Here is a 17,075-nt window from a genome sequence, read left to right as displayed (position 1 = left end):
AGGCTGATATCAAGGTCGAAACAAGGTGGAACCAGAGGGGGTAGGGGGAGGAAGGGCAAAGGAGGGGAGCACACAAGGTGGCTGTGATCTGTGGGGGCCCCACGGCTTTATGCTCAATTGTCCACCCTCATCAGGCAGTCAAGAGCCATTTCACTCCCTACAAGAACCAAGGAGGGGCAAGGGCCAGCCAGCCCATGGGAGAGCCAGCTGCTACCAGCCCGATGTCCGAGAGGAAGTGAGCCCCGGTGCCAGCCCCACCAAAAGCCCTTTGCCCTCCTCAACGAGGTCAGACGATGCAGTCCAGAGCACACACTGGGCCTTACGGGCCCAAACTGCCCAATGAGCCACAGGCCTGGTTCTCAACAGGAGAAACCATTTGACAGATACAACCTGAAAAGCTGTGAGCATCTCTCTCTGGCACTTTGCGTGTCCTTTTTTTCTAAATGGCAGGGATAATTAAGTTTGAATAGTACTTATTTTTCATGTTTTGGGGCCAATTATAGTAAAAATCATTTAAATGTCATTCTGAGGGATAATAAGTGTGCCACGTCAAGCCAGCCGACAGAGGCCTGGCAGCCACGATCTGGCGGGTTGACTAGGGAAGGGGAAGGCTGTGGAAGTCACCAGCCAGCTATGTGCCCACTGAGGGCCAGGCTGGCAGTGGCCACGCAGAGGGCTACAGGCTACACTGCCCCAACTTGAGTCCGGGGTCCAGCAGGGCAGCTCGTGCCAGATTCGGTCATATGGGAGATCCAAGTAGAAGCAACCGACTGGGAGAGGGTGGGTCAGCAGGGAAGCCGACCCCACCCCAGAAACTCTCCCTTCTAATGGAAGGGACAGCTCTGGCAGGAGCGAGGAGGGAGTGGCCCACTCAAAGGAGCCTGTGTCCAGGCACCCGGCCCACGCAGGCCTTCACCATGGACAGTTGGGCCTGGCAGGAGGTGGGGGAGGCCTTTCCCAGAAGTCACGGTCAGGGTGAGTGCAGTGAGTGCCAACACTCTGTGCGGGGCCTCCTGTGAGAAGGAAACTTTCAATTAATGCCCATGGTGCAGACATGATGGAGCCCTCTAGAAAACGAAATTTCCAAGCACCATCTTACCCAGCTAGCTGACCACCTGCGTGCGGTTAATGAATAAGTAATAGAGCCAAATTACAGCCATCATCATCAGTTTCCCGCAGCCGAGTCTGCTGGCGGCTACCAACAATGCCGCTGCCTCTCAGCCTGCTCACCGCAGAACACCCTGCACTTGCGAATGAAGTCAGCAACCATTTCCCGGTTCTATTAGCGTGTCAGAGAAAAGCAGACCTCTCTGAGGCTACGCAGGCGCCCGATCCTGGGGGCCGCTCCCATGATCGAGATGGCGAGGCAGACCTTCGCAGAGAGCCCGGCAGTGGGAGACCCGCCCCGCGGGAAGGAGAGGTGATGGAGAGGAGGCCCGGGTCGGTGGAGCCCAGGAGAGGAGCCCGGGAGAGGAGCCTGGCTGAGCTTTCTGGTAGATGTCTAGTCAGGCTCGGGCCGCCAGGGATCAGACTCCCCACAAACCACCCAGGGAAGAGCCAAAGGAATTCCCTCTCCTCCAGGGAGGCCTGCACCCCTCACCCGTGCCCCCCATGCCCTCCTTGAAGACATAGGGAGCCAGGGCCAGGCCACCAGGCAGGCCGCGGCAGCCTGTGTCCTGTGACCCACGTGTGTATGGGGTGGGGGGCAGTGGCTGTGGAAAATCACACTCCACACACCCCTCACATACACAACCTACATACACACCACAACCACACACCATACACACAGCACAACCCACACACCCTACGCCCCACAGCCTACATAAACACACATCACACTGCACCCCATGTACACACACATCACACACAAGGCACCACACCACATACCCCCCACATACACACTCCCACACACACCGCACCACACATACCACACATCGTCCCACACATCTCCCCCCACACTGCACATGCAGACATACCACACACACTGCAGACACGTACACACATACTGCACCACACAGCACACACATACAACACAACACATCACATTCTTCACCCCCACACACCACACACCACACACACATCGGTTCCCATACCAGGAAATACAGTGCTCAGGGCCTCAAGGCCTCAGCCCTGAACAGAGTCCCCTCCTCCCAACAAACCCCAGGCCATTCACATTCTCATATTCCAAACCCGAGGTCTCAGCCCTGGACAAGAGCAGAACGCAGCCAGGCTGCAAAGGTTCTAGGAGGGTCCCCCAACTTGGCCCAAAGTCGCTCACCCTCTGACGGCGCCAAAGCTGCCCAGGCTTTGAATCACAGAGACAATTTCCTGCCCGTTCAGAGGACCCTCAACACCCCGGCAGCCAAAACTGCCATCAGCTGAGCCTGATCCTGACAAAAATGATGGGAAACACTCTCACATCAAAAAGGCACCAGACTTTTGCAAGCACAGACTCCAAATAAAAACAAACCAGAAGCTACCAAATGCCCATCCCCAGAAAGGCCTGGGGTGAGAACAGGCCGGGCAGCAGGCTGCCCATGGGCCCTCGGCAGTGTCTGCAGCCCTGACAACGGGACAGGCTGTTTACACAGGAAGTGGCAGATCTGCAGACGGGGGTGTTGTTTCCCTGGGCGACTCTGGACTGCAGTATCTGCCAGATGGATTTTCAAAAGCCATCAGATAGTGACTCAAAAGGAAGCTGAGGAGCTGAAGGTCAAATGTTCAGTCTGGTGGGTTTTGACTGCAAAGGCCAGGTAATCCCCATCAGCCTGGCTCCTGCCCTATTGATTACGAGTGTCTGGAAACAGCTACACACATCAGACCTGGCCGTTCCAACTCCAACCCTTCGCGACCAACCAACCCCCTACCCACTGCCCTGTCTCCATTGTGCCTTCTCTCCGGAAGGCTGAGAACATGGGGACTGGAGATGGTCACACCAGAGGAGAGGGAGGGAAAGGCCTGCTGGGGGTGGGCACAGAAGGGAGCCAGGTCTGCAGGAGACAAGGGGCTAGCTCTCTGCGGTGGAGCCAGAACACCCCGTGGGAACTGCCTGCTTGGTCTGCACACCACACACACTGCAGCGCCTGCCCAGAGCCTACGTGGAGGCTTTCCAACCAGGAGACCTACCCTGCAGACCCATTTGTACCCTCAAAAGTCCTCACCAAACAATCAGCTGCCCTGGCCAAGCAGAGACAGACTAAAAGAAAACTTTTAAGAGTGGCTCTGAAACCCAGCCATGGCCACAGTGCAGAACGTCATGCTTGTATTATTGGAGATTACGCTCCGGGATAGCCAACCGCTAACAGATGCTCCCTGACCGATCATTTTTGAGTGAAGTGTTATTTAGCCCCCCAGATGGTGGATTTGCTCAATTTCCCACTGGACAGTGGAGTCCTCGAGGCAGGGCCCCCCACCCTGGAGGATGTCCATCCTCCACTGTGGACAGGCACTCCCTGACTTCTCACAAGAGTCAGCTTGGCATAAGAAGCAACACAGACCGAAAAGGTGGTGCACTCAGGGCCCCCCATTTCCTGCCCTGCACCTCCCTTCACGTCCATGCCCTCATCTCATGATGCTGCATCTCTGACGTTGGTGCTGGCTCCAAGTAGTGGGGCATCTCAGCACACCCAGAGCCAGGAGGCAGGGCCAGGGGGAGGCTGAGAGGGCACAGGGGCCTGGCTACTCCCAGACGCATCACTGGCAGGGAAGGCTGAGGCTACAGCTCTGTGATCATCTCAGGGTGCAGGAAGGGCTCTGGGTGAATCCTCTTACCAAGACAAGATCTAAATTCTCACCAGGGAACTCCTCCAGTTAGCAGGGCTTCATGACAAACCACCCTGACATGCAAGGAAGTAAAAAGGCATGTATCAAATTCACGGACTCTGAAGGTCGGGGCTCAGGACGGTGCTGGTTGTCAGCCGGGGCTCCGCTCCTCTCCACGTGGTCCCTCCGCAAGGGCAAGTTTGGGTTCCTCACTACGTGGCAGCTGGGCTTGAGGGAGAGCATCTCAGGAGGGAGAACCAGGTGGAAGTCATAGAGCAATTTACAGTCTAGCCTCAGAAGCCACACAGTGACCCGGCCATGGTCATGCATCAGGGCAGTCACCCCGGTCCTGGCTGAGTCAAGCAGGAGGGACACGATTCCAGCTCTCCATAGGGAGTGTCCACAAATATAGCTGTGGCCGTCTGGACACTACAAGCTGCCTGTCCCTGGCACCCTCACTATCTCATTTCAGTGTCACAAATGTAGCCACCCCACAGTGACCATCGCTCACAAGGAGTGTCATGGCTGTTCCACAGATAGGACATCGGAGGCCGTGACGGTGGCCAGACTCGCTCCATGAAGAGGCCTGCGGAGCCGTCAGGCCAGCTTCCAGCAAGACCAGGCCACGGGAGCCCATGTCCTCTTTAAAACACAGCCATCGTTGTAAGGATTCAGACAGAAATAAAGGTCAACAGAAAAGGTCCCGACAGGATGGGAGGCAAGCGTTGGGTGAGGCAGGAGCCACCTTCCCAGGAGCACCCGCATCTCCTGGTCTGATCTGCTGATGCTACAGGATGAGGGGCCGGGGTGTAGGCACCGAGGAGAGCCCACACCAGGCCAAATCTGAAGCCAACTTCTCTGTAGGAACAAGACACACTGTGGCAAAGTGAGCAGGAAGGTCCAGAGGACAGAGCGGTCTATCACACCGGCCTCCACTCCACACCCCGACCCAGGCCTGGTCAGTGTGGAGCCTACAGGGCCCTCACGGAGTCCCAGCTCAGCCGTGCCCGATGCCCGGCCCCTCCCTCTGGGAAGAAGGCAGCACAACCCGTCAACGCCCACCCTCACCCCACATGGAGGCCAGTGGGAGCCTGCTCGTTCCACAGCAGAGACACGTTTACATCATCTGCCCCAGGAGCCTCCAAGGCAGCCAGAACCTAAGTGGCCACCCAGGCATCCATCCCAAAGGCCAGCTGGATGGGGCAGGTCCACTCCCCGCCTTCCCTCCCCAGGGCCAAGCCAGGAAAACACCCCACCCACCAAGGGAAGCACAGCTCACTTCTCTTCTGCTGCCAACTCTGCTTAAAGCTGAGTCTTCACAGCAAAGCTGAAGGCCAGGGCCAAGGATCCTGCCAGGCATCCTCAGAGCAGAACTGTTACCAACTTGAGAGCTGAACCCCTCACCCCAAGACAGCAGAAGAGGTACATGCCAGGCCAACAGAGGAGGCTTTGGCGTTTGCACTGACGGGCCAGTGGGGGAGGGCGGCACATAAAGGAGGAGGTGTGGGGGGCCATGCCCCAGGTCTCTGCACAGAGCGGGGTCCCTGCAGCAGCCAAGTGCCTTCTCATTCAAACCAGCCACAGACCTGCCAGCCACCTGGTAATGAGCATTTGGGGCCAAGAGGCAGTGAAGGCTGCAATTTATACATCAGCCCAGAATAAGCACTCTCCAGGCAGAAATGAGAAGCTGGAAGGTGGTGAGATTTTAGCGCGATCCTCTCATTACCTCAAGCATCCCTGGTTAAGTACAGCTTCCGTCTCAGTGCCTCTGAGCAGGCAGGAATGGCTCCTGGGAGGGGCAGACACGGCCACGGGCCCTGAAGCTGGCAGGCACCATGGATGACGGAGAAGGCAGCCTCTCAGCAGCACTCAGGCCTCTGGTCCCACACTTCTCACACAGCACAACCTTAGAGCATGACCCTGTCTCCCAGGTGGGCCAACTGAGGCAGGGCTTACATCTGCAGCCCTGCTTAGCTTAGCCCAGAGGCAGACTCAAAGGAGGCACCTAGTTATACCCTACACATCAGAGATGAGCCTCAGAGCGCGGGCCCAGGCTGCTCTCCTTAACCCGAGCCAACCCCACCACACTCAGGGAGGAGCCCCCTCCTATCCATGCCATGCAGGAGTGATGCGTCCACCGGGGCCAAAGCCTCAGGTATTTTTCTTTTTTAATGGAGGTACAGGAGATTGAACCCAGGATGTCGTGCATGCTAAGCATGTGCTCTACTACTGAGCTATACTCCTCCCTGGAAGCCTTGGGTATTTTAACAAGGCTGGGAATCTGGAATTTCAAGATTAATAAATAGTACCTCAAAACAAACATGACCACAGTCCGTGGCTCTGGCTATGAAACCCCTACCCAAGGGTTCAGGGCTCTGGACCAGAGCAGGCCGTTAACAGGTCTGACCACTAACCCTCCTTCTTGCTACTCTTTCTCTCCTTGCCACCCACAGGCCTTGCACTGCCCACCAACCCCCACCACCAGCCAGCGGTCGGCAGGCACCGTCACACGCCCTGGAGTGCTCCTTACTTTCCCATCCAGGTGGCATGGCTGGGAGGAAGTCTGGGCACGAACAGAGTCGACTTCCCGGTGTCAACGTCGATCACGCCGTAGCAGCCTGGCTCGGTGACACCGAATGCCCAGTGAAAGAAGGACTCCTGTGGAGGAACAAGGACCCAGGTCATCCAGTCAGCAGGACTGAGATGCTAGGAGAGAGGAGGGGCATCTGACTGAGCGCCTTCCTTTCCGCATCTCAGAGAGTCAGCTCAGGCCGCCGACCTCTCAGAGACTGACCCCCACCCAGCCTCACACCGCACCCCTACCTCACCAGCCCTCAGGCGCCTGGCAGCACAGGCTAGGACATGGGTGCCCACCAGCACCACAGGTGTGGCTCAACCCTGCCCACACCCCCCCGCCACCCCAGCTCTCTGAGTATTCCCACTGCCCGCACGCTGGCAGGATGCCACCTTGACTTAGACGCCCAGGCCGGACGTCTGCTCAGAAATGGATTCCCCCTTTTAGGACGTCTTCCTTCCTTTCCCACCCCCGGGGCAGCTGATGACTCCAGTGTTTAGCATTAAACACGGAGCTAAAACCGCGTTTTAAAGGTACGAAGTGGAGGAGGCTCTCTTCTAAAATTAACCTTGCATAACATCAGTAAGGGAGCCAAGAGCTGAATTTAGGAGATCGGTTTTTAAGCTACAGAATACGGAAACCTCAAGAAGCATCAAGGCTAGTCGGAAGAAAACTTACTTAGACCTCCACGTCTCTAGCAAGCCGGGGATGGCAGGCTTGCGGCTGCAAGAACGCTGTGGCAGAGGGAAGCCCTCCAGTAGGAGGCACTTTCCATAGAAAACACCATGTAGTGGCTGTTGGCAGTGGAGCTCAGCCAGCCTGTGCCCTGCGGGGAGGACGCTGCCCAGCTGGGGAGGCCATGCCTTACCACCCACTCTCCACACTCAGCTCCCCTTCCCGTTCCCCTGCCTCCTCCCTGACAGGGATGCTGGACAGCCATGTCCCCAAGGCTCTGCCTGCCCAAGGGAGTTCCCAGTACGTCAGACCCCTGCTCCGGGCACCAGACTTGGAATCAGGCGATGGGGCTCTAATTAATCCCAGTTCCACCTTCGGCAAGTCATTTCCCCTCTGAGCCTGTTTCCTCATCTGTACAGTGGATGCCTTACTAGCATCAATAGAGGGGCCAGCTCAGGGCCTCCCTGGTTTTCTAAAAGAGTCCCTCTGTCCAATGTCCTTGTTCCTGTTCTTGGGAACTGAGTGATGCCAGCAATTCTCAGCTGAGGCCACCACATCCAGGCTGGTTTCCTGCAGCTGGGCAACCCGCCACCCCACAAGGTTCCAGTACTTTGAGGAGCCCCTGGGCCATTTCCTAGGTGGGGAAACAGAAGCCCAGTGAGGGTCACAGAGTCAGCATTGGCCAAGCTGGGACCGATTACCATTCCCCCGACTCCTGCTCAGGCCCTGCTCACACGTCTCCTCCCAGGATGTCTGCAGCCCCTGTCCTCCTTGCTGTGGCAGAATCTGGCCCCAGGAACTCAGCCCTCCCCATCTGCACCTCTCACAGGCCAGGGAAAGCTGCCCAGTCCACTCTCTGAGGTCCAAGCCTGTGGATGCCATCTCCCCACCTGGTACACCCACCCTCAGCTACACCTTTAAGAATTCATGCTGGTCTTCAGGGCCCACACCAAATACTGCCTCCTCCATGAAGCCTTCCCTGAATGCTCCCCTAGGAACACCATCTCTCGGTACTCTGACCTGAGAGAGCTGAGGCTGGCTGGCAACAGCTCTGCCCCCAGCCACAGCTGGGAGGGCTCTGTCCCCCTGAATGTGGGCTCCCTGGGTACCCAGGCCTTGACCTGCCTTCAGAGAGCCTTTTCAGGGTCCCCCAGGGTCAGAGTTGTCCAGGCTCACCAGCCCCAATGCTAGAAAGGAGCAGACAGCTCACAGGAGGCCCAGTGCACACTCAGAAATGCAGGAAGCTGCCAGGTGGGCTCACCTGGCGGAAGAGGACGCCGGTGTCGGTGCAGTAGCGCTGAGTCTCCTCCCCACCCTGCAGCACCACGACAGAGCCGGCCTGCATGGCTGGGTTCCTTCGCAAACGCTCACACAGGCGCTGCCTGTTCAGGGCAAAGAGCGCCAGTGGCACCTTCAGGGTCTCATTCCCCAGCCAAAATGAGGGTCTGCAAAGACATGAACACACATCACCATGTAGGCTTCTGTTAGCACCTCCAAGCATGTCCCCCATGCACAGTCCAGTATCGCTGGGGGACTGAGCCTGCCATGGGACCCCAGTAGCACGTGGCAAGCTGATACAACCTCGACCTGCTTGTGACTCAGAAACAGCCCCTCACTGAGCCACCCAAAGACAACAGGGGTTCGTCAACCACATCCTCCCCTCCTATCCCTGAGTGCTGGACCAAAAGTGGGGATGAGGGAGAGCTGGGTCTGTTTAACCAGGAGAGGTGAGGCCATGGAGGGAAAGCCTGCAACGGTGTGGAGACGCACCCTTCCCCAACACCTGCTGACAAGAAGCTTCCCATCTGTGCGAGATCCAGCCCAGATGACACTAGGTCCCTAACCACGTGTCTGCACGCTGCCCTCTTCTCTGCAAGTCCCAGACCCGGCAGCCTGGGCTGGCTGTTCCTCACCTGAACCGGGCACCCACCTATCCCCAACACACACACACACACACACATCCAGGGCACTCAGCACCAGGCCCTAAGCTGGGCCAGGCTAGCACACGCCAAGTGACCGAGGGGGACCCATGGCGAGATGGACCTGGGAGTGGCAGCCACTAGGGTGCTGACCTGAAGCAGAGCAGCCAGTAACGGATGAGCTGCTGAGACCTGATTGAAGGCTGGGCGGAGCCAGGCCTGACAGAGCAGGTCAGTGTCTCTCCCTATCCCCACCCCATCCCCACCCAAGGCTTCCCTTTTCACTAGGCAAACACTGCCTAGCCTCCTGGCCCCCACTCCCCAAAGCCCACCTGCCTCAGAACCCTCCAAGCAACTGCCCCCACCTGAGGCTTCCCCTCCATCTGGGCGTGGCCAGCCCTGCCCCCACGCCGAGTTGCTCCATCATAAATTTTCCCCTCAGGATCATTTTCAGCATCCAGCATCCAGACACACAGGAATCTCACCTGGCTTTAAAATAAATAAATAAAAGCACTTCCCTTGATTCTCATGCCCTCCAGCAGTCTATTTCTCTTTCCTTTTGCAATAAATTTCCTCTGAAGAGTCACCCAGGCCCGTCTCCATATCCTGGCCGCCCATGCTCTCCTCCATCCACCCAAACTGACTTCAGCCCACCCACTCCCGCACTGCAGCCCCTACCAGGCTACAGTGACCCCAGGCTCCTGGATCTGCAGGTAGGTGCCCAGTCCTCAGGGGGCCTCAGTGCCCAGGACATTAGAGGCTATGCTCTCTACTGAACCCCTGCCTAGCACCAGCCCCTCCAGGCCCCTCCATCCTCAGTCTCCCTCCCTCCTCAGCTCACCTCCATGCTGGTGCCCATCTCCAACTTTGGGCCCCCGGACAACTAACTACAGGAACTCTCAGTGGCTCTCAGTCCCAGCTTCCCCTACAGCCTGGTCTGTACCCACACAGAGGGACCCTTAAAAAATGCAAGTCCCAGCAGGTGCTCCCCTGCTCAACCCCTCCCCACTTTCGAGGGCACTTGGAACACAGTGCAGACCTCCTCCCAGCTAGGAGGCATTCCGGCTCTTCCCTAATCGCCAAGGACACTCCCACTTGGGGCCTTCCCAGCTGCTGTTCCCTGAGGAACACTCTCTCCCAGGGCCTACCAGGCTCCGTTCTCACTTCACCCAGGCCTCTGCAGAAATGCCCTCTCTTCCCAGAAGCTTTTCCAACAACCCCATCCAAACCTCCCCACCACTCCCTTCCCTCCTCTCTAGAGCACGCTGCCTAACAGTATATATTTACTTGCTTGTTGTCTCCCCAGGTAGAATGTAAGCTCTGTGAGGGTCTCGGCACCTAAAGGGGGCTGCATGAACGACTACATGGAGGAAGTGTGGTCCCCGCGAGGGGGCTGGGGGCTAGCAAGGCCGGACCCAGGGCATGGGAGCTAGGCAGGTGTGTGTGGTGTGGGCTGGAGGAGGCCCTGCAGGCTCTGGCCAGCAGGGAGCAGGTGGGCATGGAGGTGAAGAAGGGTAGGGGCAGCCTGGAGCTGGTTCGAGAGAGGGAGCTGGTGCGAGAGAGGGAGCCGGGCCTGCGACTGCGGTGAGAGCCAGGCCGATGGACCCTCCCTCCTGGCCCAGGGGCACCTCCCGCACTCACCTGGCCCTGGGACCCTCGGAGGCAGGTGACACCTCCTGCACATCTTGGCTCGATGCCACTTTCTCAGGATGGCTCTCCCTGGCTTCCCGCTTTAACCCTGCAGCGCTCTCCCCGGCCTGTCTCCCCACTTCGCACTGGGCTGTGTCCTCCACTTGTGCTCTCAGTCCCACCCCCCACCCCCACTCTGCCCAGGCCTGGCCTGCGAGGACTTCGTTAGCTTCAGGAGGATTTAGCCACTGAGAGGCTGGAGAGTGGGAGACGGGGCAGGACAGAGAATCCATCCCCAGCTCCCTCCCTGGGGGAAACTGGAAGTACAAAGGCAGTGTGTTCCCTGACCCCAACCTGCCCACATCTCTGCAAACTGACCCTGCAGTACACTCTCCCCTGTCTCCCCCTTAAAGTGAGACTCGTCCAAGTCTCTGCTGAAATGACACATTCACTTTCCAACATACTTGTGTGCTGGTGCTCGCTGGTGAGGTCGGCCTCCGACCACTAGAATGCAAACCCCGTGAACACAGAGACCCATGCCTGCTCTGTGCTGGGCACGCGGCAAGTGCTCAGTAAATATCTGCTGAGTGAACAACTGTCACAGCGTGGGGACACACACAGCTGTGCAGGTCAGAAGCTGCCCCAACAGCCCCAGCAGAGCAGGAAGCTGCACCCTCGGGCCAGCCTGGCCAGGAAGGGTGGAGGGGTCTTGCCCACCCCACACATGCTGACAGGACAAGAGCTGCCCTCCCGCCCTCCACCCCGGGCACGGGCCCTCGCTCACCCTCCCAGAAGGGTGGACACCAGGGGGCCAGAGCTTCCTCTAAGCTGGGCCACTTTCCTGCCGTGCTCAGCCACAAGGATGAAAGGGCAGAGGTGACAGCTCGCTAATATGCCTGCATCCCAGCTGGCCGTGCTGGCAGGAACTGAAAGTGCCAGCGCCAGCACCCCTGCACAGTGTTCCCCATGTCCCCTGATTCCCCTCACTCAGCAAAACCCACAGAGAGAGGGGGCACAGGGAAGAACCTGGTCTCTACAGATTCCCAGTGGCACAGAGGGAGCATCTGATGCCAATGGCCTTGGCCAAAGTTGCCTAGATTCGTGCAGACTCAACAGCACAACTGCCTGAAAACGCCATCTCAGCCCCAAGCCTGCAGAGCCCCACCCACCACTCCTTAGCCACAGCAGGTGCCAGCTTCACCTGGACTGCCAAACCCCACCCACCGCCCTACCTGGAAGGCTCTCAGAAGGGCTGGGCTCTCAGAACCTTCTGAGAGACCTAAATTCCTCAGGGTACCTGGACAGGGGCCTTCTGGCCCAAGGGCCAGGCAGCACAAGTCAAGACAGGAAACTTGATAAAGCACCCTCTCTGTGAGCTGCTACTGCAAGGGAAATCTACAATCCTTCCTAACCCTCCATGGATCTCAGCCAGGACAGAGAAGGGCAGGCCAGCCAGAGCCTCCAGGCAGGCTGATGGCTGCAGTCATTCCTTACTGCAGGGCACCCCAGAATTAAGGTTTATAGAGACATGCCCTTTGATTTCTCATGGCATAAACCAAACCCCCAGAGAGAAATGCTGGGCCCAGAACCAAGGCAAGTGACTTCTCCCTGCAAGTTCAGCAAAAGCAGCTCTAATAAAATATCTCCAACTGGTTTCTGCTGGAGCTTTTGCTAACTGGTATCCGGAATTTAAAAGGCAAAAGCCAGGTCCTAGCGTAAATAAGGCACACTTTACTGCAGGCAGCCAAGGGCACAGGCAACGCCTGGGGAAGACCGCAGGGGCTGGTGGACAACAGCATCAGAGAGGCCCACAGGACAAGCTCTGGCCCCCAGGGGCCAGCCCACCCCCTGAGCCCAAGCCCAGGAAATGACCAGTGACCAGCCCCTAGGGAAGGGGTGATGCCGCTGCCCCTGCAACCCGTTCCTGTGCCCCCAAATCAGTACTGAGCCACCTCTCACTTCACCCTCAATGGTCACCTGCAGGCTTCTCACCCAAGGCCCATGGATCCTTGGGGATTCAAGCAAGGAATTTAGGGATTCCATCTACTTGGATGGGAAAGCAAATTATATCTTTATTTTCTCTAACCTCTCCTTCAAATTAACATTTTCTTCAATTTTTAATGTAAACAGCTAACCCCAATATCAGCAGTGTGTGAATCTGTCACCCACAGAAATCAGAGGTGTTTTCAAGTTGTATTATTGATGTTATAGTCTGTCAAAACACCACTTTTACTCATCACTACTTCAAAATTAAGGTGGTTTTTAGAACTGCTGCTTTTATTACTCAACATGTTAATAAAGAAGCACATACTACCATACCACAAATTTATTTCTTAACATCTTTATAATCATATTTCAATGTAATTGGTTTTCCTTATAATCCTCTGTATTTTATTTCACATTATTTAAAAACATCATGCTGAGAAGGATGCCAAGGTCTCACCAATGCCCTTGGGGTCCACAGCACAGATGAGGACACGATCCCTTCACTAGAATGTAACACCACTTCTGGATGAGGCCATGCAGCTAAGCTCCCAGCAAGAGAGGCCAGTCAAGGACCCGCCTGCTTCCCCAGCCTCAGCCTCCATCTCAGGCCAGGCACCGAGCCCTTTGGCAAAAGCCCTCTCACCTTGGCTGGTGGGGCCTCATGGCCTCATGGCAGCTGGTCAGCATCTCCCACCCTCCCTCCCTCCCTCCTGAGGAGGGTCAGATGGGCTAAGTGTACACAGAGACCTGTGTGGAGTCAGACCAAGCCTGGGGAAGGGCTGGGAGGGCAAAGAAGGGCTCAGTGGCTGGCCTGCCTCCCACAGACTCCCCCCACCCCCAGCCCCCAAGGTCAGTCTGATGCCTCTTCTCCAAGAGCACAAGGTTCATATCAGGGTGGGGATGGGCTCTGATCCAGAACTTGACTCCTCCAGATAACTTCTCTCCAGAAATGCTGACTCCAGCGCAACCACAGGTACACACCCAGGGCAGCTCACGTGCTATTTCTCACTGGGCAAAGGCCCTCTGGACAGCAGCTTCCTGGGAGTCACTCAGTTAAAGAATTAAAGATATTTCTTCATCCTGTTCAGAGTTCTGTTCCCACTCCCACCCACAACTCCTTTCCTCAATCACTGAGAGCCTCTCTGGAAAGCTGGATGGTACACTGAACTAATTTAGAGTAAATCCTCCTTTTATTCATTTGGCAGTGTGTCATCCAGCACCAATCACAGAGCAGACACATGGCCCTGGAGATACAGACTGAACTGGTCCCTGGGTTCCAAGGATGCTGGCAGAGGCATGAAGGGAAGCACCCCCTCACCCAACCATGATAGGCATGCATGCAGATGTAGGAAAGCATATGCTGCCAGTGGGTAAAACTGGGATTCTCTAGAGTTCTGAGCAGGAAGCCTTTACTGGAGGTCAGAAGGGGAGAGGGGGGTTCAGGAAAGGCTTCGAAGAGGAGGAATCATCCAGCCTGGGTCTGCAAGTTTGTGAACAACAGATCAGAGGATGAGGGCACTCTGGGCCAGCAGATGAGTGGACAAAGGGAGGAGAGAAAGGAGGAGGGCAGGTGAAGCAGGTCTGGCTACAGCAGAGAAGTCTCTAATCTGTCCATGGAAAGCTCAAAGCACGACTGAAGGAGAAGGCAGGGTTCCCTCCCACCAAGCGCTATGGGATGGGGGGTGGAGGCATGGAGGTGATCTCACAGCAGGCCCTCTGGGGACTGAGGGACCCTCTGACTCTAACTTGAAGTCCCTGCCCAGGCTGGCAAGACAGAGCAAGATTAACCCTGAAACACATCCCAAAGGAGTATCTCAAATTTCTAACTGAATCTGAGATGCTAGCTTATGACTTCCACTGCTCCCCAAATCACAGGGAGCACACTCCAGGCTCCCCGGCCTCTCCTGGCCTCCCCTGGCCCAGGCAACCAAATCCCACTCCCGGGGAGCCCGTGGCCATGACTTCATGGTGCGACGCCTCATTACGCCTGACACTCTGATCTGTCCTGTGTGTGCAGCTGGGCACCGAACTTTGCTGGAGGCACATTTAAAACGTCTTCCTCTTAAGGAAGCTGCTGGGCTTGACCTCGGGCTCAAAGTGTCCAGCAGGGCAGCTCGTACCAGCCTGGGATGGCTCTTGCCAAGGAGGCCCTGTCAAGCTCTGGAAGCTACCTGCACCTGTCAGGTCTCCCTTCCAATTACGCACACCTCTAAGACCTCAGTCACTCAGTTGTACCGCCCCATGGCCCAGAGAATCTGCTTTGCTGTGAGAGCCCTCCTCCCAGGATTCAGCCAACTCCAGGCTCACCCCCAACCAATCACCATCCTGGCTCCCCTGTACCTTCAGGAGAGCAGCAGACCTCAAGCTAGCATGGAGACCTGCACCTAAACCCAGCCCCTAGAACTTCCTATGACCACCTGGCAGCCTAGATATAGGGGTAACAGACCCACTTCTGGGCTCTGGCCTACATCTACTGCTTACTCTGCTCTTTAAGACAGGGTCACAGGCTAGGTTCAAGGATCTGACACTGGGTTGCTTGACACTCATCTGGGACTTTGCAAGCACAGTTCTCTGCCTGAGGGGTGCTCAAAGACTAGCACAAATGTCATCCAGGAAGTGAAGCCTACTTGCATTCTCCCCTGAGCTCAGAATCCATGCCCTTCTATGGCACACACAAATACCAGAGGCAGACAGATGGATGACATCTGCCCCAGGGGCCAGTGAACACCTAAGTGTAGGCCCAGTACTGTTTCTGGAATACAGCAGGTGCCCACTAAATATCTGATTTGTATGTCCTAAGCTCTTCCAAACTTGCAGGCCAACTGAGGGGGCCATTTTCTGTTGCCATTCTCCCTACCTCCCCAAAAGAGAGACGTATTTAGTTTACCAGTTATCCCATCTGATCTCAGTTTCAGCCTGGCATCCGGGGCAGTGCCCTCCCTCTATCACTACCCTTCCCAGCCCCCAGCAACATCAAGCTCACGTGCTGTCCCCATAATTGGGCCTTGACCTGAACTCACAGATAGCCCAGGGGGCAATCGCCTAAAAGGCAGATGTGAGCAGATTAAAATCCTTGGAAGTCTCAGTCCCTTAGGGGAAAGTCTGTAAAAGCCAGCTGGGACACCACACCCTCCAGCACAGGGATGCACTCCCCTGCCCCTGTCCCCAGAACACTCTGAACTCTCAACCTTTGCTCGGATGTTCCCTCATCTGGGACTCTCCCCAACGCTTCAGTAAGCCTATCTGTCCACACTTCCTCCCACTAGGACCACTCATCCATTCTCTCATTCAGCAGAATTTATGAAGCAGCTACTGTGTGCAAAGCACTATGCTAACAAGGCTCAGGAGTGAACCAAAGGCCTTGACCTCACACTCTAAATGGAGAGAAGACAAGAAACAAGTCCTTTTTGTTGTTCATTAATGTACTATATAGCTTACCAGGTGGTGACAAGGGCTACAAAGAATGGGAGAGCTGCTTACGGAAAGTTTCTCTGAGGAGGTAACACCTGGTCCCTGAAGGGAGTGGGGAAGTGCCCCGATGGGGAGGGGATTCCAAGCGCATCTCTAACACTGCCTCCTCCAGGGAGAGCTAGGGTCCTGCAACACCGCCTTCCCACCTGAGGGATGTGGCCGTGACCGCGCGTGTTGACCCGAGCCCCGACCTCGGCCGCGGAGTGGGGACGCCACACGCGCGGGTGGGGCCTGAGGGCCACGGGGTCACCGAGGGCAGTGGGCAGCAGCCGGGGGGCTGACTCGGACGCGCAGCCAGCCGCCCCGCGCTCGGACGCCAGACCCGCGAGAAGAAGCGCGCTGCCCGCGGCCACACGGCGCGCCCGGCGGCGGGGCCCTCACAGACTGTGCAGCCTGGAGGCCCAAGCCCCCGGAGCGCACAGCGGGGCAAAGGCTGGGGACAGCAGCAGCACTCACCCGGTGGCCGCCGCCATGCTTGCCCAGCTCCAGCGTCACGTGAAGTGCGGCGTCAGCTGAGTTCCACCGGAGTCCCACTTCGCGGGGCGGGGCATGGGCGGGGCCTTAAGCCCCTGCCCCGCCTCTTCCAACACTGGGCTCCGCGGGGCCAGGAGGGGCTTAGTCCGGCACAAGGAGGAGAATCTGTTTATTCGACGGCCTCTGGCAGCAGGCGAGGAGCGGGGCTGGGGCAGAGGCCTTTCCAAAATAAGAAGGAACGTCCTGAGGCAGTAGATACCTTGATTCAGCCCTACCTTCCCAGCCCGCCCAGGGGGAAGGTCACCAAGGGGCGGGCAGAGGTGACAGCTTTTGCTGAAGAAGGGAAATGGCTTGAGCAAAAGCCGAGGCAATTGGAGTAGCCTAAAAGTTCAGTGCCCAGGAGAGGGGTGTGGGAGTGAGAGGTGCAGCCTCAGGGGTAAGCAAGGGTCAGATCTCGCAGCGCCTTAAATATGGCACTGGGGAGTTAATTCTGGTAGGACCTTTCCAAGCTCCCTCAACTGCAGAATGAAGAGGGACCTGGAGGCAGAGAGGCCAGTGAGGAGGGCTGGGAAGGCATAGGCACA

At 57.0% G+C, this 17,075-nt stretch overlaps 1 protein-coding gene across 2 annotated transcripts in view; it reads right to left on the bottom strand.

Annotated features, from left to right (window-relative positions):
* The window catches only part of PEPD (peptidase D), a 106,938-nt gene extending 90,323 nt beyond the window's left edge, over positions 1–16,615 (bottom strand). For both annotated transcript variants that reach the window (XM_010950048.3, XM_010950049.3), the window contains exons 1-3: positions 16,474–16,615; positions 8,274–8,457; positions 6,293–6,420 (exon numbers count right to left, since the gene is read on the bottom strand). In XM_010950048.3, coding sequence (XP_010948350.2) covers positions 6,293–6,420; positions 8,274–8,457; positions 16,474–16,490 — 329 coding nt within the window. In that variant the 5' untranslated portion in view covers positions 16,491–16,615. The remainder of the gene's footprint in view (positions 1–6,292; positions 6,421–8,273; positions 8,458–16,473) is intronic.
* Between the last annotated feature and the right edge of the window lie 460 nt (positions 16,616–17,075).

Source organism: Camelus bactrianus, chromosome 9 (genome assembly GCF_048773025.1).
Source record: "Camelus bactrianus isolate YW-2024 breed Bactrian camel chromosome 9, ASM4877302v1, whole genome shotgun sequence".
In the NCBI taxonomy this organism is placed as follows: domain Eukaryota; kingdom Metazoa; phylum Chordata; class Mammalia; order Artiodactyla; family Camelidae; genus Camelus; species Camelus bactrianus.
Note: the sequence above shows the minus strand (reverse complement) of the source record. Positions and strands in the feature narration are given on the sequence as shown.